General features: G+C 35.0%; 1 protein-coding gene across 14 annotated transcripts in view; it reads right to left on the bottom strand.

Moving 5' to 3' along the window:
* RALGAPA1 (Ral GTPase activating protein catalytic subunit alpha 1) overlaps positions 1-23,382 on the bottom strand; it is a 214,538-nt gene that overhangs the window by 8,877 nt on the left and 182,279 nt on the right. For 9 of the 14 annotated variants that reach the window (XR_013993432.1, XR_013993433.1, XR_013993434.1 and 6 more), the window contains one exon: positions 1,610-1,734. Coding sequence is in view for 8 of the 14 variants with exons in the window: in XM_081049578.1 (XP_080905704.1) it covers positions 1,610-1,734 (125 nt within the window). In the remaining 6 variants the exon portion in view is untranslated. Of the gene's footprint in view, positions 1-980; positions 1,012-1,597; positions 1,735-23,382 lie in introns of all 14 variants that reach the window. The other 5 variants (XR_013993430.1, XR_013993431.1, XM_081049579.1 and 2 more) reach the window with 2 other exon arrangements.

The following is a 23,382-nucleotide window of genomic DNA, read 5'->3' as shown; positions in this document are numbered from 1 at the left end:
TTACAGATCAACGGTAATATGACAAAGCATTATTCATATCTATTTTAATAGTCTATTTTGTCAGATATTCTCTATTATTAAAAATGAAATTTCCATATACTTAGCTAGTTTTTATTTTGTTCATTAATTTACTTTTAATGTCTTCCTTTTACCACCTTTCTTAATGCCTAACTAGTTTTAGATAGTGTCAATCCACTGACGTGAATCTTAGACTTTTTAATCTCTTTCGAAAGATTCAACCTAGTCTAATATAATTTTGCCTGTGCGAGGTCTTTTATATTAATCCAAAGATTTTGAAGTTTTTTGGTAAAATTATTTTTATAATGGACAATTAAATGGTGACAGGAATGGAAGCTTTAATTTCATTGACTAAACCTCAATTGAGAATTACAGTAATTTTTTTTTTCAAATTAGGTCAGAAAAGGAGTACTGTGCCTTCTAAACTTCTTTAATATAAAAAAAACATAAAAGAGAATTTGAAGGCTAACTAGAATGAACTTCAAGTATATTGTATTCTCTTTTCCTGAGTTCTTTGAACACCATCAAAATAGTCATCTTTGTATTTCAGGTGCCTAGTACAGTGCAAGGCACACAACAGGATAACTATATGATGAGTTAAGATATCCAATAACAATCCAACACGTTACAAAATACAAAGACACACCATTTCAGTTCAGTAGTACTAGTTTTTCATGCTGAGAAACGAAAAAAGGTCAATACAATAAAGTGTAACTAATTTCAACTGAGGGTTTTTATTATTAGTTATTTTTATCCCAGAACCAGTGTTAGTGTTTCATGCAGACTTGGGTTAGTAAGTATAATTCTGAAAGAAATTTAGTGACAATTTCTGAAATGTTTAGTATGAACCAGGGCAGTGTTAAGTTTGCTTATTGTCTGAGTTACAAGCTTAGTGCTTGCTAATTTTTAAAAAAGAAAATGGGGGAAGAACAAAGAATGTTTTGGTTGACACTTTGTCTTACCTTCAGATAAACAGAACTGATATTTAATGATCTAAAGAGGGAAAATAAAATAAATGAAACAATCATAAGGAGTGCAAAGTATTACAGAATAGGAAGGCCATGAGTCATTTATTTTCTTATTGATTCTTTAAAATTAGTTAATAATAAAAATGCATTACCCTCTTATAATCTTTAAATATTAAAAAATAATTTACTGTTTTAAGTACTTCTCAATCTAGACCAGTTATTTAACTTTATTTGAAAATTAGAGATAAGGCAATACTCTTGGCCATAAAATTTGATCCTCTAAAGTCAACAGAGAGTGCATGCTCAACTTGTGTTCCTTTTGCAGATACTTAAATAATGATTTCATGAAACATACAGACACCGCCCATTGTCTCAGATAAAATGTGGTGCATGTACTTTCATGAAGACTGTGGACTTTTAAAGGCACTCCATTTAGGTAAAAGAAAGCATAAATCAAATTTATAGGCCAAATTCAAATACTAAATAATGATGAAAACTATATTTCAATGACTGGAATTTTATTCAACCAAGTTTTCTATTATTTTAAGAGTTTTTAGAACAAAAGGGTATTGCATTTCAAGTTCCAATAATGACAAGTAACTAATACTTGCTTTTAGTCTCACCGGCATCAGATGGTAAATGATGGTAGGGAGCTGGAGAAAAAACCTGTGCGGCAAAATCTTCAAATGTCGTTGGTTCTAAATGGTGCTGGACAATCGTTTGCAGGTTTCGTGCTCTTTCCTCATAGCTGATTCCTTCAGTTAAGGATGAACTTAAATACAGCTTATATTGGAAAAGAATACATCTCATCAAAAAGGACTACTGTGACTGCTAAGCGATTACTTTTTAATATAATTATTCACGAATTATTCTTGTATATATTTAAAAGTATGACTTTGTAAAGAGTAAAAATAGAGTTTTTAACATGAGTATACACTTCAGGATACCACTATAAATGGCAACTTAGCAGGGAGACATTTATTAGAGAATAATTATAATACTCAACTACTGGAAGAAAGGGAAGTTTACTTGAGAAAAGATTCAACTGCTATGAGGTCAGCCTAGGCTCATCTTTTTAATCAGCTTCGATCTGCAGATTTACTCTGAAAAGCTGTGCAATAAATAGTGTAATGCTGCTTAAAATACTATGTCTGAAATTCTATATTTCTCATTTGTAAAGATTTATTGTGAAAAATTCCTGCATATCTTCCTCCTTTTCTAAAATCTGTGCATTTTCCCAATGATTCTTCTCATTTTGAATGGAAGACTACTGTTGCTGTAATCCTCGAATAACTCCATGCAGTTAAGATAAATACATAGTTGAATCTGTATGTCAGGAAAAAATACCTAGTCAATTATAACACCGAAACAAGCAGGAATATTTGCAAAGAGTCCACAGGACTCCTAAATACTGTCTAACAAAGCATCTACAGGGCACTGACACTGACAGAAAAATACTGTACTTCCCTTTCACCACATTTTCTTCTCTGATATTATTGACAAGCAACCAGTACCTTGAAGTGTTGTTGCTTTTGAACAACCCACTCCAGGCTTCCTGTTTCAGCAGGCCTGATTGTGCTGTTAGCACAGAGAGGGCGAGAAAGAGAGAGAATATTTCTGTTGTTCACGAAAGCAACTATGGAAATGGCTGTCAAAATGTGGAGCAGCAGGCAGCAACATACAATTATCAAGAAAAACTCACATGCTGACTTCATGTCGTATAGTTCCTGAACTGAGAAATCAGTTAACCTTTCTTCTACAACTTTTAAAAGTTTTCCTGCTGTACTCAGTGTGCTATGTTGATAGGCTTTACATAAGACATTTAAATAAGTATAAACAATAATAAAAATTTGCCTATTGGTTCTTTTTTCACAGAATTTTTTCATTTTAATATTTTCTTCTCAAAATTTCTTTTTCTTTTTTTTAAAAAATTGCAATTCAATTACTATAGTTCTACAATTCTAGATAGTATAGCCAAAGTCTACAATCAAGACCAAGAAAAAAATTTGAGGAAGCTAATTTAAAATGCTAATTCAATGGGAGAAACTATAACCAGTTACACTTACAAAAGGTCATTAAAAAGAGGAGAAAAGCATAAGAGTAAAGGTAAGACTACTATATTCAGTAGGCACTTGACTTACACTGTGATGTCTTTTGCCCTCTACATGGCTTGAGGACTCTTTTATTACAATTTATTTTATGCATCAAATATTGAAATAATCTGAATCTCCGTTCCTTGCTATCCATTATTTTCAATTCTATACACTGGGGTTGAACTTCAAAATAATTTTACTTCTAAAATGGATAGCAACAGGACAAGATGCTATATTAAAATGACAGCAGTAAGGATTATCTGGAAGGATCATATAGACATTTTTGAGTGTTGATGTAGAAAAGGAATATAGCACACTTTTAAAAGAGGGTATATGGTTCTAAATGGAAGAGGATGAAACTGATGGTTCAATCTAAATAATACCACATATCTCACAACTTGTTGGAAAGTACTTTTTTCATTGGGGGAGATTCACAGCTGCCGAATTTTCTGCAGTTAATAGAGTCCTTTGATTCACAGCAGTGCCCCTTGTACAAAAAATACTGGCCTTTGTGTATTACCAGAAACTAATTTTCTATTTGGCTGAAAAGGGAAAAATGGGGTTATTGCTTCTCCCTCCTACAGAGCTTTTCATTATGCCTGATGCACTCAACTTCTAAGCTCTTCTGAGAAAAAAAATAACTGAAGAGGCAAGAGGTAGAAAAATGAGCTTGTTAGCACATTAGAAGTGAAGTATCTTGGTGGGCCCTAGAAATTCCCAGTGGTGTGTTAACTTATCACTCTATGCATGCTGGCACTGATAGTCTCCCAATTGATCACTCTCTTTTCGCACCAAAGGTGCTGCCAGGAAGCAAAGGCTGAAGGCCCACAGGAGAACAGTCTGCTATCAAAACAAGCTGTTTTTAAAAGTGCTTGAATGGGTAAAATGCTTCATGAAAAGTAGGGTGGAGACACCTACCTGCTTTTAAAATGCTCTACTTTCACAAGGCCTATAAATGAAATATTTTACTTTTATCTTATTATATTTAGAGTTTACACAAAAATTAAGCCGAAAGAAAGCAAATGTTAATATTTCTAAACCAGGGAAGATATTTCCAATGTAGTGAAATTTATTAAAGCAAAAAATGACTGTCTAGATAAAATACATTTTGGAGTGTAATTCTATTTCACTATACGAAAGGAGATTTATAAAACTGAAGAAACCCTAAAATAAAAAGATACAAATTAAAATTGTCCAGATATAATGTATTAATTTGTAAAAACACACGATGTATTCAATAAAATTACAAAATATCTTCATTAGTGAAAACGATTTCTAAAACAATTTTTAAAGAGTGAAACAATCATTAATGGTTGAATTTAAATGAAAAAACTACAACACTCATCACGAATTAGGCAGGCCAATGCCTGAAGTTTCCTTTTTGGGGGGTTATCTTCAGAAAAACTGTTAGCTTAGTAAATAATTATAGTCTGTGGTAACTAACCTAAAAATTCTTTATAATTTTCAAACTTTGACGTGGCCAAATAAGTTAACAACAAGATCAAAACAAACCAACCCAATCTATAGTACTTACATTTTTCTACCCTTTTTACTTTGGAAAACATGTATTGAGGAGATTTAATGAACTCTAAGTACTTAAACCATAGTCTTAGGTCCACAAACAAGGGGCTTCTGGTGACTGAGATAATGAAAAAGTTGTAAACAGTGCTGTTAGCATCTGAAATGGTAACCATAGAATCCAAAGCGGTTAATTCCTATATTTCCTTATAATAGGTTAGATACTTATTTCTTAAAAGGCAGCTCTCTAGGGAAGAGTTATTAGTACCTATAAATTGAGTGGCATATGCAAACTTGATGACTACCGACAAAAGGATTGCTCAAGATATATTCTTACTGTGAGTGCACGTTGCCATTAGCACTGAAATTAAAAACTGAAATGGATGAGATGATAAAAAGGTAACGTGGTAAACTCACAAATTTAGAACAAAATGTAAAGTACAAGTCTAAGTTGAATTAAGAAGGTTTTTGTTGTAAATTTAAAACCACCTAAGCCAAAACTAGCTAATAAAAAGCCATTTGATGAGGGAGACTTTTAGCTGGTAGGAATCTTTAATACAGAACTAGCCAATCAAAAGAAATAACACACAGGTGCTGCAATCACAGCAATATAATTATCCACTAATCCTCTTTCTACTTTCTGTAAAAGCAGAAAAGGGAGGAAGGAATATTCTAAAAATAATGAGAACCAAACATTTTCTATAGCATAGTTTAAATCTAATCTGTACTTCATAAAATTAACATTATTCATTTTAAGTAACTACTTTTAAAACTTATGTATGAAATTACTTGTGGTCCTCTGTCACTGTGTCAAGAACAGCTGTCAAGAAACTGGGGTTTAATTTCAGTCCAGTCCTGGAAAAGAGGTGCATGAATTCTCTGTGCCACAGTTCATCTGTATGTTAAACGGAGATACCTCCATCTGCTCCTATTTACGTCATAGGGATGTTAAAGATAACACAAATACAAGGCACCCAAAAGTCCTACACCTGTCCTGAAAATAGTTTATTTTGACCGTTGGGTCAAATCTTTGTAAATAACAGGTGCTGTCTCCATGAGGACAATTTCCAATGTCAGTTTAAGAAATATTCCTGTATTCATGAGCAAGAACTCTTTGATAATATTTCTTGTTTGTGGTATGTAGAAGGACTTTTCACTTATTTGGATGAGAGGAAACTGATTTCTCAGAAAAATACAATATGAAAAAAAGATACTGCAGAAGGTTAATCAGTCCATGTTTTTCATTTTACTGATATATAGGAAGAATAAAAGATGGATTTGGTTTTAACAAAGCAACAGTCCTTCATGCTCCACAATAATTTTCTTAATCATGTAATGTAATTTTGAAATGCTTTTACTGTCAGAAAAGGCAACTTTCAGTTTTGTGATCACTACTTCCATGGCAAGCCCAGTAGGTTGTACAAACATTTAACTCAAATGCAATTTGTGGGTACTTCCAGTCAATTGGCAGAGTAGGCAAAGGCTGTGCTCACTTCCTCCCATGCCCACATCAAAATTACAACTCAATTATAGAACAACCATCAGGGAGAACTACCTGATGACTAGCTGAGCAGAAGTACTATAACCAAGGATCTAAAGAAGCCACTACAAGACTTGCAGGAGGTCCGGAGACACAGAATGGGCAGGTCATATGCAATTAATAATTGGGAGGCGTATCTTGGATGTGGAAGTCCTCCCTAAGGAGTAAGGGAGTTCCAGGCTCACACTGGTCTCCCGAACTGGGGATATCAGTGCCAGCAAAAGGAGTCCCTATAACATCTGGTTGTGAAAACCAGCAGGGATTGTGGCTGAGTGAGATGAAGGGTGGCTGGAGTACCAGGTGTTCCTTTTGAGGAGCCACGCACAGACTAAACTGCTCACAAACTCACTTGCTCTGGGTTCCAGTTCAGGGGTGGCAGCCTGAAGAGCGCCAAGAACAAATGGGGAGGAAGTGAATTGACTGGCGTGAAGGTGAGGGCTATAGGGACCAAGGTCAGGGTGGCTCTCTCTAGGGACAAAGTGCTAACAGGCACGACTGCGCCTTTGTTGAGCACTCCCCACACCCAGATTTCAGCACAGACAGGCACCAAATCTGAGCTCTCCATTAAGTTGGCTAATACCACTCACCCCACTATAGTGATTCCCTGAGACTCCACCCCACTCAACCACGCTTCTGACCAAGCTGTTTCCAGAGGCTTTTCTACAGGAGTGGCTTCAGTTTATGCTGAGGACTTGCCTAAAATCTCTCAAGATTGACAAACCCCTAACAAGCAGGGGCTGGCCTCAGCGTGCCCTGTAATTCTTGCTAAATGGCCACAAGCCTTGCACAAAGAGCGACCAGTCTCAGCTTGCATTATAACTCCCATCAGGTGGCCCCAAGCCTGGCATAAGCTTCAGCGACTGTTGGCTTGGAACGCAGCTTCACCTAAGTGGGTTCCAGCAAAAGAGGTGGCTGGCCTCAGCTTACATCATGGTGCCTCTCAAAGGGTCCCAAACCCGGCACTAGTGGCAGCCCACCTTGACTGACAAGCAGCAATCAACCTCAGGTCACTTAGTAGCACCCACTAGGTGGCCCCAAACTGGGTACAAATGGCAGCTGACCTTGGCCTGCACTGGAACCCCTCCCAACAGCCTCCAAAACCAACAAAACTGGTGGATGGCTTCAGACCACATCAGAGCGCCACCCAACCACCTCCACAAACGACATACCCGAAGGGCAGACTCAGCTGGCACCAGAGACTCAATAAAGCAACTCCTACTCTATGGGGTCAATCCCTTCACAACAGCTTGTCCGCTATAGTCACAGCCAGTCCTCACAGCCAGTCAGCCTGAGGGTCAATACCACCCACTGATGTGCCAATAGCAATCAGGATTCAACTACAACAGAAGGACACAAACAACCTACACAAGGGACATTTCTGGAGCACCTGGTTCATGTGAACAGGAAGACTGTGTCACTGGGCCTCACAGCACACTGACTACATAAAGCCACTCTGCCAAGACAAGGAGATGTAGCAGATCTACCTAACACACAGAAACAAACACAAGGAGTCAGTCAGAATAAGGGGGCAAAGAAACATATCCCAAATGAAAGACCATTTCACAACAAAGCAGCAGAATATACATTTTTTTCAAGTGCACATTGAACATTTTCCAGGACAGACCACATGTTATGCCACAAAACCAGTCTCAATAAATTTAATAACGAGATCATATCAAGCATCTTCTCCGATCACAATAATATGAAACTAGAAATCAATTACAGGAAGAAAACTGAAAAACACACAAACACGTGGAGGCTAAATAACATGCTACTAAAAAAATGAATGGGTTAATGAGAACAAAGAACAAATAAAAAGGTATCTTGAGACAAATGAAAACGAAAACATGATGACCCCAAAACTATGGGCACAGCCAAAGCATTTCAAAGAGGGAAATTTATAGTTACAGGCATACCTCAATAAACAAGAAAAACCTCAAATAAACAACCTAACCTTACACCTAAAGGAATTAGAAAAAGATGAACAAACAAAGGTCAAAGTGAGTAGAAGAGAGGAAGCAGTAAAGGTCAGAGTGGAAATAAATGAAAAAGAGTCTAAAAAACAATTGATCAATGAAAGAGAAGTGACAATCAATACTATAGAACTACAAAGGACTATCAGGAAATACTACGCACAATTATATGCTAACAAATTGGACAACTTAGAAGAAATGGATAAATTCCTAGAAATAAAATCTTCCAAGGCTGAATAAGGAAGAAAACAGAAAATCTCAACAGATACCTACTAATTAAATTGAATCAGTAATCAACGAACTCCCAACAAACAAAAGCCTTAGACCAGGTTGCTTCATGGGTGAATTTTACCAAACATCCAAAAGAATTAATACCTGTCCTCAAACTATTTCAAAAACTGAAGAGGAGAGAAGGCTCCCTAATTTATTTTACGAGGACAGCATTAAACTGATAACAAAACCAGACACAGACACTACCAAAAAAAAAAAAAAAAATTATAGACCACCCTTGATGAACATAGATGCAAAAATCCTCAACAAAATATTAGCAACTGAATCCAGCAGTACATTAAAAAGATCACACATCATGATCAAATGGGATTTATTCCCAGGATGCAAGGCTGGTTCAATAGCTTCAAATCAATTAACACGATACATAACATAAACAAAATGAAAGAGAAAAATCGTATGATCACATCAACAGAAGAAAAAGCTTCTGGCAGAATCCAACATCCATTTATGATAAAAACTCTCAGCAAAGTGGGGACAGAGGGAACAGACCTCAACATAATAAACGCCATATCTAACAAATTGACAGTTAACATGCTCAACGGATTAAAGCTACAAGTGTTTTCCTTACGAATAGGAACAGGACAAGGATGTCCACTTTCACCACTTTTATTCAACACAGTATCAGAAGCTTTAGCCACAATAATGAGACAAGAAAAATAAGTAAAATGCATCTGAATTGGAAAGGAAGAAGTAAAACTCATTACTTCAGATGACATGATACTATACAAGGTGTGATCAAACAAATATGGTGAGTGTTTAAATAAAAAAATTATTACAATAAAAGACACGTTGCCATTAATCCCCCTCAGAATACTCCGCCTTGCCTTGAACACACTTACGCCATCGTTCTTGCCACTTTCTAAAGCAGTTTTAGAAGTCCTCTTTCATGAGTTTCTTTAGCTGTGTGTGGTTGCCTTGATGTCCTGAATCAGTTTGACTTTGGGAGAGAGCCAGAAGTCGCACTGGGGCAGATCTGGTGAATAAGGCGGATGAGGACACACCGTAATGTTTTTATTTGACAGAAATTGTTGTATACCAGAAGTGATGTGTGACACAGAGTGTTGTCATGATGGAAGATGATTTATGGCACACTTTAAAACACACCTTCTCTCAACTATACCTCCCAACTGACTGACTGCACTGAACAAGCTGAAACTTGTCACACACTGTTACTAAGGGGTTTGACACACCACTTCCTATATTGAAGATTCCTGCTTTTCCATTGGATGGCACTCAGCAGCAGCATTCACTGTGTTTTGTGATCACAATGGAAAGATTCTGTGTCACACATTGCTTCTGGTATGGCAATTTCCATCAAATAAAAATATTGTGGTGCGTCCTTATCCACCTTATTCACCAGATCTGGCACCGTGCGACTTCTGGTTCTTCCCCAAAGTCAAAAAGACCATGAAAGGTAAACGTTTTTAATCGATTCAAGACGTTGAGGCAGCCATGACAGAGCAATTAAAGACACTCACGAAAGGTTTCCAGAATTGCCTCAGAAATTGGCAAAAACAAAGTGTGTGTGGGGGGGTATTTTGAGGAGGATTAATGGCAATGTCTCTTACTGTCATAAATTGCTTTTTAAATTTAAACATTCACCGTATTCTTTGATCACACCTTGTATTTATAGAAAACACTAATGAACCCACCAAAAACCTATTAGAACTAATAAATTCAGTAAAATAGCAGAATACAAAATTGATATTCAGAAATTGGTCACATTTTTATATATTAATAACGAACTACCAGAAAGAGGAATTAAGAAAATAATCCCATTTACAATTACATAAAAAAACAAACAAAAAAAAAAACCAAGGCATAAATGTAACTAAGAAGGTAAAAGAACTGTACTTGGAAAATTATGAGACACTGAAGAAAGAAACTGAAGAAGATACAAATAAATGGAACTACATACCGTGCTCATGGATAGGAAGAATTAACATTGTTAATCCAAAGCAATCTACAGATTCAGTGCAATCCCTATCAAAATACCAATGGCATTTTTCACAGAATTAGGACAAATAATCCTAAAATTTACATGGGACCCTGAAAGGGGACCCACGAAGGACCCTGAATAGCCAATGCAATCTTGTGAAAAAAGAACAAAGTTGGAGGTATCATGCTACCTGATATCAAACTACACTACAAGGCTGTGGGAATCAAAACAGCATGGTACTGGCAAAAAAGCAGCCACATAGATCAATAGAACACAGAACAGAATACAGAACCCAGAAGTCAACCCATGCCCATATAGCCAGTTAATTTATGACAAAGGAGGCAAAACTACACAATGGGGTGAAGATAAATGGTGTTGGGAACACTGGATACATATAAAAAATGAAACGGATCACTTTCTTACACCATATACAAGACTAAACTCAAAATGTACTGAAGACTTAACTAACTGCAAGACCCAAAACCATAAAACTTATAGAACATAGGCAGTAAAATCTTTAACATCTTGGTAATATTTTTTTCGGTATGTCTCCTTGGGCAAGGGAAACAAAAGAAACCACCACTAATCACCAGGGAAATGCAAAATAAAACTGCAATGAAGTCATCTGTCAGAATGGCTACCATCAAACAAGTGTTGGCGAGGATGTGGAGAAAAGCAAACCCTCAGGCACTGTTGGTGGAATTGCAAATTGGTGCAGCTACTATGGAAAACAGTATGCAGTTTCCTCGAAACATTAAAAAGAAAACTACCATATGACCCAGCAATTCCACTTCTGGGCATTTACCTAAAGAAATGCAACACACTAATTCAAAAAGATACATGCCATCCCTATGTTCACTGCATTACTTACAATAAACAGTCAAGGTACAGAAGCAACCTAAGCATCCATTGATAGATAAATGGGTAAAGATGTGATACACACAGAGGGTGCCAAAAAATGTATACACATTTCAAGAAAGGAAAGAACTATATTAAAATTATGCTGATGGTAACCACTTTGAGCACTTCTTGTATTGCAGAAATCAAACGTGACTTGTATTCATCTTTTGTTACCAGTATATATTGAGTATTACAGTTTTAGTACAGTTTTTTCCTTTCTTAAAATGTGTATATATTTTTTGGCACCCTCTGTATATGTTGTACATAGCACGAATGAATATAAAGTATAATTTTTCAGAAAAAGGAGTTATGAAAAATATAATTGTAAGCAGACTTCAAAGACACATTGTTGCTTAACTTCTCCTTAAATGCAGGTTTAATGTTTTCTATTGTAAATAAGAAAAACCTATTGGCTCCTTTTTAAGTAAAGGCAAAGTATGAAGTATTTGGATCTATGCTGAATATCATAGCCTCAGCGACTTAAGGCCTATTTTGAAATTCCAAATTTAGTAAGCACTTGCCTACACTCAGATTTTTGAGTTGGAAATATGGCTTCTTTGCAGTTTTAGCACTTAAGAATTTCACGTCCTTTCTTTTTATGAAGATTCCAAGAACAGTAATTGTAGGAAGAGGGAGAGTTTTGCCTACAGACTTTAAAATATTTTGGAGAATACTACTAAACAATATTCATAAAGTTTGTAAGATGGTTGGTAGGCTTGAAATTGGCTATGGTGGCAGTTTTTATCTCATAGAACTTGACGAATGTCACAAATTGGAGTCTCCCCCTACTCTTGAGGGGCAGTTGTTAAACACCAAGTGTGCCTCTTTCCTCATGTTTGTTCTCCTAAAAAAACTAGTGAGGAGACTAATGTCATGGGAGCAGAGGCCATGTCTTATCTTTACATATATTGCTAGCACTTAATACAGGGCCCAGTAGTACTCAATGACTGTTTATAAATTACAGAAAGAATGAATAAAATTGGTTAAGAGACTGTTATGCAGACAGCTCACTTCCTCTAATCCCAATTTGGGTCTCCAGAGGCAAATCCTTTTGGGGTAAATATAGTGACTTTTCTAGGATTGGATATAGAGTTTGTATCCTATTTGTGAGAAAGAGTTTAGTCTCAACCTTACCCTTGATCTCGCTGACCTCCTTTGGAAGAAAAAGTGAATAAAACACAATGCATATAAAAAAAGTTAATAAAGCACATAGGTAAGGACTAACATTAAAAGAAAACTGACCACTTCTCAAAAAAATCATAATGGCCTAAAGAAAAAATTCTATAAATATTGAAAGTAATTACACCTCACTACAATTAGATTTGAAATAAACATTTTGCCCCACTGTTGTGACATTTTTTTTTAATTTAAAAAAATTAAAAAATTTTGGGCAGCTGGATGGCTCAGTTAGTTAGAATGCGAGCTCTGAACAACAGGGTTGCCGGTTCGATTCCCACATGTGCCAGTGGGCTGCGCCCTCCACAACTAGATTGAAGGACAATGACTTGGAGCTGATGGACCCTGGAAAACACTGTTCCTCAATAAAATTTACACCAAAAAAATTTAAAAATTTTTCATAAATTCTATAATGGTATGAGACAACTAACTTTGTTAATTTTATTCAAGTAGCCATCTATAGTAAAAGAGAAAAGGGAAAAAACTTGGTGAAAATGTCCATAAATGAAATCAAATGGAGGGTAATTTCAAAACCATTTTAGATTTCCAAAACTGCTCTGGACACCATAAAAATAAAGGTAATAATATACTTGAAAAATAATACTTAGAAATTCAAATATTTGGATTTTTTCAAAGGCCATCTTGAATGGGTTCATCTCCAGGCATCATTTATTGAGAATATTTTAGGACAGTATGAACTAGAAGAAGGATACAACAGTGATCTATCATTACTTTCAGGAAACTTAGCAAAATCAGCGAAAAGTTTATTCAGCGACAAGCCTTGCCTTGATGGAGAATACAGAGATTTTCTTGGAAAAACCAAGCTGCTGACAGGTAGAGTTGGGACTAGAACTTGGTCATTTAATAGTCCAGTGCTCTTTCTACATCCAATCTCAATGATCTGAGTTTTGTATGGAGAAAAACAAGGTTGAAGAAGTATTTTAGCTCAAGGTTGGCCAACACAATGAATATTAGCTTAAATTCTAAGACTGGCAATTTCTGAAAAAATGTTGTTTCTATACTAGAATATCATATGTAGTATAGTAAAAATACTTGGCATGTTCTAAAATAAAAATAAGAAAGCAAACTACGTTGGGTTTTTAGTTCTAAAAGGCCTTGAAATATAATATCTTCAGACATTCTGAGGCAATATCATTACACAGGGTCTTGAAAAAATAAGGAAAGAGAAGAATTTTATTGAGATACAGAATTTGGGTAGATATATTTTGTAGGTACGTCTCAAGAATTTCATGACTGCTATTATCAGTAGTAAAGTGGCAAAATTTCCTGAAATATACAGGGCAATTTTAAGTATCCTATTGACAAATAGGCACTACTCATTTATAAGACAAAAGTAAACTATATTGCTTACCTTAGTAAATTAATACTCCATTTCTTTCCTACAGTAGCGAATTTCTTTAAGAAATGTTGTCTAGTTCACATTCAGTAAAAATAAAATTCCCCTAAACAAATAGCATGAATCTTGGTATTAACATTTTTTGTACTATGTTAATAGAAATTCTTCTACAAGTCTGCAACAGGTTATGCCAAATTATTGTGTATAATTTTTATGATGCCTTATATTAATGAAATTCTTTAGTAGTTGATACTATCTACACTATGAAGGAAAAGCTGTGATTTGTCAGAAGAGACAAAGCTGGGCTTTAATCCATCCTTTTAACCATACTGCCAAGTCTATATTGTTTTCACTGCGTCTCAATTAAGAGACAGGCAGGACACCTGGTACTTCTTTATCTAAGTCCCATGGGCTGCCAGATGACTCAAAATCCATAACAGGTGCTAAGGCAGTGTGAGCATAGTCCTATTATTGAAAGCTGGATTTGAATAAAATTTGGACCATATATAATTGCTCATAAATCAGTCAATTACTAAATGAAAACATTAAGTAAAAAGTTGATAAGCCCAATTCTACCAAAGTTCATGTAAATACATTTAAAAATATTAATCTTAAATAAATGGGATTAAAAATCTAAACCTACCTAAAGGTTCTGAAGATCCTTCCTGATTTAATAATCCAATAATCACTGGTTTCTAAAAAGCACTAACATTATTAAATATGTATATCTGCTTCACTTTCATGATAATTGCACGAAGCAAAACATCTAAAAGAAACACCGAGTTACCTGGATTTCAAATTTAAGAAAATTAAAATTATGGAATCTCATTCTTCATAAGATCTACTTGAAGATATTATCATTAAGTAATGAGACTTTCACAGTCAACAGAGAACTACTTCAGAATCATCAGTGTTAGAGTAAGAGTTTAAAAAACATGGAGGGGGAGACTAGAAACAATCACTGTGTTGTTCCTTTTGGGAACAAAAATTTCAGTACATAAAAGTTAGGGAAATGAAAGTATGTGTTTGAATTAAATACTAAACTTGAGCTCTGTCAGAAGATTGCAAAAAGGAAAAAAATAAATAAGTGAAATTTTACAGTGTACAATTACTTAAGTGTTATCTCAACCTAAATGTGCACTAACTTAATTAAGATTTTGTTTAAATGCTAAAATTATCAGGAGTACAAAAAAGTGATTCATTATCATGGTAAGCAGTAACAAAGTACAGCAAACTGTCATTTAAGACAGTGTCATACAATCTATGATAAACAGTATATTGGCTTAAACTAATGCATTATATGCCCCCAGAGAATGACAGGCTTAGAGACTGGACTTTAACATCAAAATCTACCCATTAATCTTGACTTAAATATAATCTATTCTGCAGTAAAAGGAAGAATGGGCATTCAATGAATTACTGTTTTTGAAATATTGCACTGGTGCCCATTTACTAAAATCATTTAAGGGGACACGAGGAGATGGAATACTAGTAAATTTTATAGACTGTTACTAATTTTACAAAACATGCATCTTATTTTCCCCCAACTTAGCAAGAGCATCTCATTTAAAAAAATATATAGATTAAAAAGGGCTTAAAATATCTCCCGCTGATCCTTTAAAAGCATAATATTCATAATTATAATACTGCAATACAATTTAGTCAAGCTCAGCTGAAAAAAAGAATCACCTACGGAAATATACTGAGGTTCAGGCTTCTTGGAGCTACAAGAAACTTCGGGTTTTTAACGGCTATAGACCGTTTCTGTGCATTAGAACCACCAAGTACTGATTAGACTACCAGAAAACAATGGAAAGGCCTAGAGTAGTGTTTATGCCAATACTATGACATACAATGCTTCATAAAAAAAGGAAACAACCTCACATTTTAAAAGATATCCAAAATAGAATTAAACATGAAAGAAATGACCACGAATGACTGAAATAATTTAACTTACTCATTTAAATGACAGATCTGGTATTTAATCTAACGATTTGTTGACTAGTTTACCTTCAGTGCATTATTTTATCACTTGAAATTGTAACACATAAAGTTTTACATTTCTGTATTAATATAGCTTATATATATTCAGATGGTATTTGGGAAGTCTAAAAAGCACAGTGCAAAGGAAATTAAGCCAAATTTGTCTTTATCCTTACCTGATATATGAATTGTAGTGGTTTTAATCCACTTTCCCTCATTTTAAAATTTTTATAAAGGTTTAAAAAATACATTATTTTCACCTAAACGAAAAATATCGTAAGGCAAAACTGACTTTTGCTATAATCTTGTGGGCTGAAAATAAATGTCTTGTTAACAAGGATTACTACAAGCGGTTGCTTAAATGTATTTATTTCCTTTCTTTTTGATAGTAGGTATGTGCTAAATAAAAGCCAACACTCCTATCAAGAGAGTAAGTAAATGTAGAAACATCAGTTCCCCAACAGCTATTTCTGCTCCTTCTGTTTTCTGAACAGCAATTAGTAAAGCAACCCCTTCCCCTCCTCCCTAGTGCTGTCAAGCTGTTCAGAGCAGTTTGCAACTCAACAATGGTACTATTGTGAATGCTCTCTGGGCTTCCTTCCCACAGAGAGTTAAATGGGCAGTTCCTGCTGCCCATGATTGGTGTCCAGTGAAATAATACTCAAGAGCCAGGTTTTATCAGCTTCACGCCAAAGAAGTGAAGCCAGGGAACCCAAGCCTTCATATCATACTGGACCATATGCCAACCCTGATGGCCCCAAAGGTTTATCACTAAGAATCAGGATCCATCATGTCCCTTGTGAAATTTCACTTCACATACCTTATGTGAAATGCAAAGCTTCACTAAAAACCGAACCTCCTTTACAATTGGCATGAACAGATGGACGGTAACAGTGGTTTGGCAAGCAAAAGTTAAGATTTAAATAGGCTGTATTCTAGGCTGTGTTTGAGAGGAAAAGCAGTTAGAAAAAAAATGGGAAGATTTGTGACCCATAGTTTGATTTTAATTCCATTATTGAGTTATTAAAAATTCAATAGTTAAAGCCCTTATGTTTATTAAAAGGAAAAGAATGGATTAAAAAAAGCACTGCGATTCCTATGTCAAAAAAAGTTCAAGACTAATTTCAGCTTTACATTCTTCATTCTTTGCTCTGAAATCCCCAAGTAGCATCTGAATTTACTGCTGCTTTTATATTTAAACAAAGACTAGAATAAAACTTGTACATTATGTGGTAGGTGTGTGAATAATAATTTGAGCATACCAGTTCATCCTCATAACTAATATCAACAACATAAGGGTTTAAAGGAGGAAAAACAACCCTGGTGTAGCACAGGTTAAGAAGTTAATAACGATGGAAATAAGAGAAACTTCAAGTTTTGTTGTTTTGGGGAACAGTTTGTCCATCATCTGATAGGGTCCTCTATCTTCCTTCTGGTGCACTATGATATGACCCAACTGTCTAGATAGGCATATGTGGATCATACTGTCACACTGGATTTGACAAAAGAGGTAAGATGGTGGTAGTGCTTTCTTTTCCTTTGCTATTTTTGCTGCGAAGCCAATGTACTATCAGAATAGGATAAAAATACTTTATTTATCAATAACATGTAAAAGTACAATGGGTTGTTATGCAAGAATGAAGAGTCTATCATGAAACTTAAGAATTATGAACATCTCAAATGCTTTTTTAAATGGCAGATATGTGTAGGTGTAAAGATTATCAAATATTTAGAGATCTTAGTCTCATTAAGAAAAATAACATTAGCGATTACTGTTATTAGCCAAGCAATTACTTTACAATTATTAAAAAATAGAGACTTTATTTAAATGCTAATCTAACAAACTTATTTTGGAAAGAATTTACTAGAAGAGGAAAATAATACTTTCAAGCTGTGTTCTGCTACGCAACAGGTAAAAAGGATATAAAAGCAGAAGGAACTATCACGTTAGACGATTGTTACATTACTGGCAGTGACATAGAGAAAACCAAGTTTATGTTGGTTTTCCTTCTGCTTGACTACATTATCTGGTTTTGACCTATGTCCTAATCTCATCTTCTACTACTCTTTCTTGTGCTTTATACTACGCAGTTGTGCAGAACTCCTCATATTTCTCAACCACATCACACTTTTATCCCGCCATGCCCATTTCCTACACCTGGCCTTGTCTGCCAGGTAAAGTTCCATATGCCTTTGAAGTAATTAGCAGAACATGGTTCCTCAGTAAAGCCATTCCTAATTTTTCCTCCTCACTATCCTCTCCCACTTTAATGAAAACTAATCACCTTTACCGTCTTATTTTGTAACATCATTATTGCTGGACTCTTCAGAGTGCACTTCAATCATTGGTTGGTTGATCGATTGATTCATTCATTCACTTACAGGGGTCTCCCTTTCTCCTCCACCAGACTGTAACTCTTTGAAAGCAGTGATTGTGTTTCTATCCCTAGCTTTTCTCTCACAGTATCTCCCATATAGTAGTAGGTAGTCAATAAATACTGGTGAATAAATGACAGGCCCCAAATTGCTTAGTGACCTTATTTGGGGGGGGTGAATACAGCCTTTTAAAAAATATTTAAATTTGTCATTTACTACACTGAGTTCTTGGTGGAGAATAAAAATTTAAAATGTCTCTAGAATACAATGATAATAGAAATAGAAGTTGGCTATGTGCTGAAGTCCTTTTTGTGAGTTCCCACAGTTTAAATATAAGCGAAGTCATTATTCTTAGTTCATATTAGAACTTTAAAAAAGATCATCTCTAGAGAACATTAAGAGATACTATTTTCAGACACACTGGTTTCAACCTCACAGAATAAACTTCATTATTATCAAAAGTTTATTACAGATCAGAGAGAGAGCTGTTCATTGCTTTTACATCTTTTTGAAAGAACACAGGCAGATATGTTAAACCCAAACTCAACATCTCTGAAGGTATGCAATAAAACATTCCCAAAATGATTGTAAGGAAGCCTCTTAAAATACCAGTAACGGGCATAAATACCAGTAACATATCCTTGAAAAGAATAGCTGAACAAATTAAAATTAATGTAGAAAAAAACTACATTAGAGTCACGATAGAAGTGCTGCACATATCCAGAACCCCTGTTTAAATAATTACTCTGTGTGCATACACAGACTATAAGGTTTGGCAGAAAAATCCTGGCCAAGGGGATTTTTAGTCACAAGTTTTGCAGCAAGAAATTCTGCAGTAGCAATGCCCACTGTTTCTAATGCAGGAGACTTAACTGCTCCCATCACAGAGCAGATTGTTAGGTAAACAAAGATGTTTGTCGCCTCTTAGAGACGCCCCACTACAACGATTAATATCAAAGGCGCAAGGACTACAAGCATTTCAGAGGCCACAAAACCTGGATCACTTAGTTTATGAGACATTTTACTTAAAGAATTCTTTCCAAGCATGAATGACCATAATCATAGCTCTTAGCCTATTTAACAAATAACCAATTTGTCCATGAAGTGTAAGACTTTCATTTGGAAGTATACAGAACAAAGGACACTTAGAAGATGTTGAGAGCGCCCGATGACGTAGGTGGTGCCAAAGTTCAAGAAATAACCCTGAGGACCTCAGCAGTGTCTCACTCCCAGAGGCGCTCCGGGCTCTCTCCTGTGGCTGCCACCTTCCTTGTCATTCAGCACGAAGTGTGAACCTTCAGGGCTACAGCCCTGTGCTAACTAACTCCTTCCTAGGAGGACACCAAGTTGTACGCTCCCCATCTGTCACTGTCATCAAGTCAAAGGTGTCTGAACTCACTCGTCTCCTTAACATATTCCTCTTCCCTCTTAGAAATGGAGGGGAAAACCTCATTGATTACTGATCTCTGAAAATTATCTTCATTAATCTATAATGCCCTCTAATAAAAATACACCGATTAATCAGTCATGTATTGTTCATGTATCAGAGGCAAGTCCTTCTGTTCCTAGATTTCCTTTTCTTACCTATCTGGCATGCTCTTACACTGTAGCCTAGACTAATACAAACCACAAATTATAATGAGAACAAAACAAAAACAAGCAAACTTAAAAGTACACTGGCAAATGAATAGAAATTTTCTGTTAAAAAGAAAAAAATGAATACTTAAGAACCCATCCATTCATGAATCCATCTACTCTATTACTATTACAACAAACTACTAGCCACCTACTACTGTGCTAGAAGTCAGTGAATAAAGGATATGTAAGGCTTATTAATATGAGCACACACATAGTAAGTCCAATAACAAAATGTTACAAAGCAGTGTATTGCTTAGTGAAGGAATTTTTTTTTTTACAAAGTTATCTTATTGGGGTCATGTAAAATGAGGATATTAGGTGGAAAGTAGAGAAGGGGCATTCTTGGGGCAAAAACATGGGCCTAAAAGAAGAGAAGGCATTTAGGGATGATAACATGGCTGAGCGGGATACGTATAGGGTGTCCTGAGTGTCAGTGTGATGCGAGATGAGAGTAAGGGTGGGGAGTGGAATTGGAGAGGAGTACAGGTTATGTCTGACAAAACTACAGTGAGAAATATGAGCTTGGGAGGGTAAGCTAACAAGAACTGCTTGCAGATAGTCAAAAAATTTAGATAAGAATTTCAATAAACAGTCAAGAGCCATCAGAACTCTTAGTATACTTAAATTTGTGTTTTAGAAGAATATTTCCAGTGTCAATGTGGAGGATAATAATGGAAACATCATCAACTACGAGGTAGCTACCATTTTCTGAGCTCTTGCTACATGACAGGCTGCTTAGTGCTTCAAGTAGATAATCTCATTTAATCCTACAACAATCCTGAGTTTGATACTCTTTTACCAGATTAAAAAAAAAATTAGACATAAAGACAGTGAGGTACTTAAATGGTTCTAGATTCTGAAGGCCATGCTTATATCTCAACAGTCAGCTTCCAAATTTTAAAATATAATTAATTTGTAAATTAAGCACAGTGCATACTTATCAATATTATCTTCTAAGGAAATGATATGCAAAAGACAGTAGATACATAAAATTATGTAGTTTCTCAATAAACTCACTTTCGTCTAACATGAAATGGCAGCAATATTGATGAGCCTCCCTAAGAGGTTTTATAATGTTCTATCATAATGAATGGCAAACTTCATTAGTAGAGCCAATCAATTACATTTCATTTCATTTTGGCTCTCATACTTTTGCATCAGGTTCTTTACATTTGAGTAGTAGAATGGTAGGGATAACAAACTGTGACTAATTGAAGAATGATCATTGACTTCTGGTAATTTGTCTGATAAAGTTAAACAGAAACCCAATTCTGGCATTTAAGAAAAAGTCAAATCTAAACAGATTAGAAGAAATCAAATAATATTGGTTTGAAAGGAAAGAATACTAAATTTAAAGTGTTTTTAAAAGAGGCCATTTAATTTTAGAATCCCCAATACTGCACATTTCAGAATATTACCTGCATATTACATACATAAATGCATACACATAAAGCCACAAAATATAAATTATAAGAATTAAAATAGACATGCTGCATTCCATCTACTCAAATCTCACCATTTGAGGCCCAGATTTTCTATACATTCTTCCCTGGTTTTTTAAATATAAAGTAATGAATTCTTCCTTGGAACTTACACAGCATTTTATCTATAATCTTACTATGACACATTGTATTTTGCGGCATAATTATTAACGTACATATTATTCTCTCTGCTATTAAATTATAAGCTTACTGTAGACAAGATTACCATCCGATTTGTCTTTGCATCTCTCTCAAAAATCTTTACCACTACCGTGTAAGTAATCAATATATATTTTTGATAGAGGAAAGCAGTAAAGTTCTATATTTTAACCTGGTGGTGGTTAAACTGTAATTATTCACATGTAGTACATTTAGGATTTATGTACTTTTCTCAAATTATATTTTTCAATAAAGGTTAAAAAGAAAAACTGAAGAAAAAATAGGACACTTGAGATGATTATGTCAACTTGGCTAGGAGACAGTACCCAGTTTTTGGTCAAACACTAGTCTAGATGTTGCTGTGAAGGTATTTTTTAGTTGTGATTTAAATCAGGAGACTTTAAGTAAAGCAGAGTATTCTCCATAAGGTGGGCCCGATCCATCAGTTGAAGGCTTAAGAGAAAAGATTGAGGTTCCCAAGGAAGGAAGGAATTTTACCTCCAGATGCCTTCGGACTCAAACTGCAACATCAGCTCTACTCAGGAGCTCCTGCAGATTCTAGACTTGCTAGTCTCCACAATCATGTGAGCCAATTTCTGAAAATCAATCTTTATGTGCGCGCGCGCGCACACACACACACACACACACACATTCTCTCTCTATTGATTCCGTTTTCCTAAGAACTCTAACACAACATAATTATATGTTGTAACTTCTGATAACTTCTATGCGTAATAAATCTCACATTAAAAAAGAGAAATAGTATATACATGATAGCATCATATTTAACATTTGTAAATAGTCAAAATGTCTCTAGGATCAAAATAAATACTTGTTTTAAAAATCTATTTAAGAAATGGAGTCATGAGAGCTAAGATCATAAATTAATGCTTTGGATTATTCCCATTGCAAAAATAAGTCAAAAACAAACAAAAAACAAAAAAAACCCAACACAAAAAAACCCAAAGAAACTCCAAAACAAAATAAAACAAAACAATAAAACAAACCAATACCCTCCTCCCGCCAAAAGTCCCCAAATTCTATGTGTGTCTCTCTCTCAACAGGTAACTAATACATGATAGTTAAGATCAACCTGAAATACGCCTCAGGTCCAACGGATTCCCAGAATCTGCCTACTCTTCCTCCCCAGTGTTACACTTCAATTGTAATTGCATGCTCACACCAACAAATTGAGCTCGAGACAAAAAAAGTACCTAGCTGACAAAGTCAGAGATCACAAGAAAATGCTTTTCAAGTACAAGTAATGCAAGAAATGACAAGTGAAGGAGAGGTTTCAAAGCTTGAAAGACAGTCATCAATACTGACAGATTACTGTAATTCTGGCTGCCAGCAACGATCGATTTGGGCAGCATATGACAATCAATATTGTCCTCATTTAGTGAACAACATTAGATTCATAGTTACAGAAGATGTTCCAAGGATAAAATTTAAACTATATTTAATGATCATAAATAGCACAATTTATGCTGTGGAATCTTAGTGGGTACTTTTATTGGGCATAAAATAACTGACACAGCAGTATAATTATCCAAATATAATTGAGTTTATTATATATTCTTTTATCCCTTCACTTCTCTTATGAGGATTAAAGTAGTAACTGGTGTTTTTCAAAGCCTACTTCTATCTCAATTTCTGTTAAGTTTTATTGATCTGTTTTAGAACACGATTTTTTCTTATCCAGATTGGTCAAAAACATACATTTTAAAATTTAATATATTTCTGAACTATGTATTTGTCTTTTAAAATTAAAAGACATATCTATATTTCAATATCTTAAAACAAAAACATCTACTTGTAATTTATTATGTAAATTTTCATTTAAAAATCAAGTAATTTCGCCATTTAGAATTAATATAGAACTTTCTGAATCCTTGTGAAAGATGACTACACACTTTTCAGATGAGCAAAGGCTAGGAGTATCTCTACTATACACTTAAACCACTACGGGAAA

Source organism: Rhinolophus hipposideros (genome assembly GCF_964194185.1).
Source record: "Rhinolophus hipposideros genome assembly, chromosome: 5".
NCBI classification, from domain to species: Eukaryota; Metazoa; Chordata; class Mammalia; order Chiroptera; family Rhinolophidae; genus Rhinolophus; species Rhinolophus hipposideros.
Note: the sequence above shows the minus strand (reverse complement) of the source record. Positions and strands in the feature narration are given on the sequence as shown.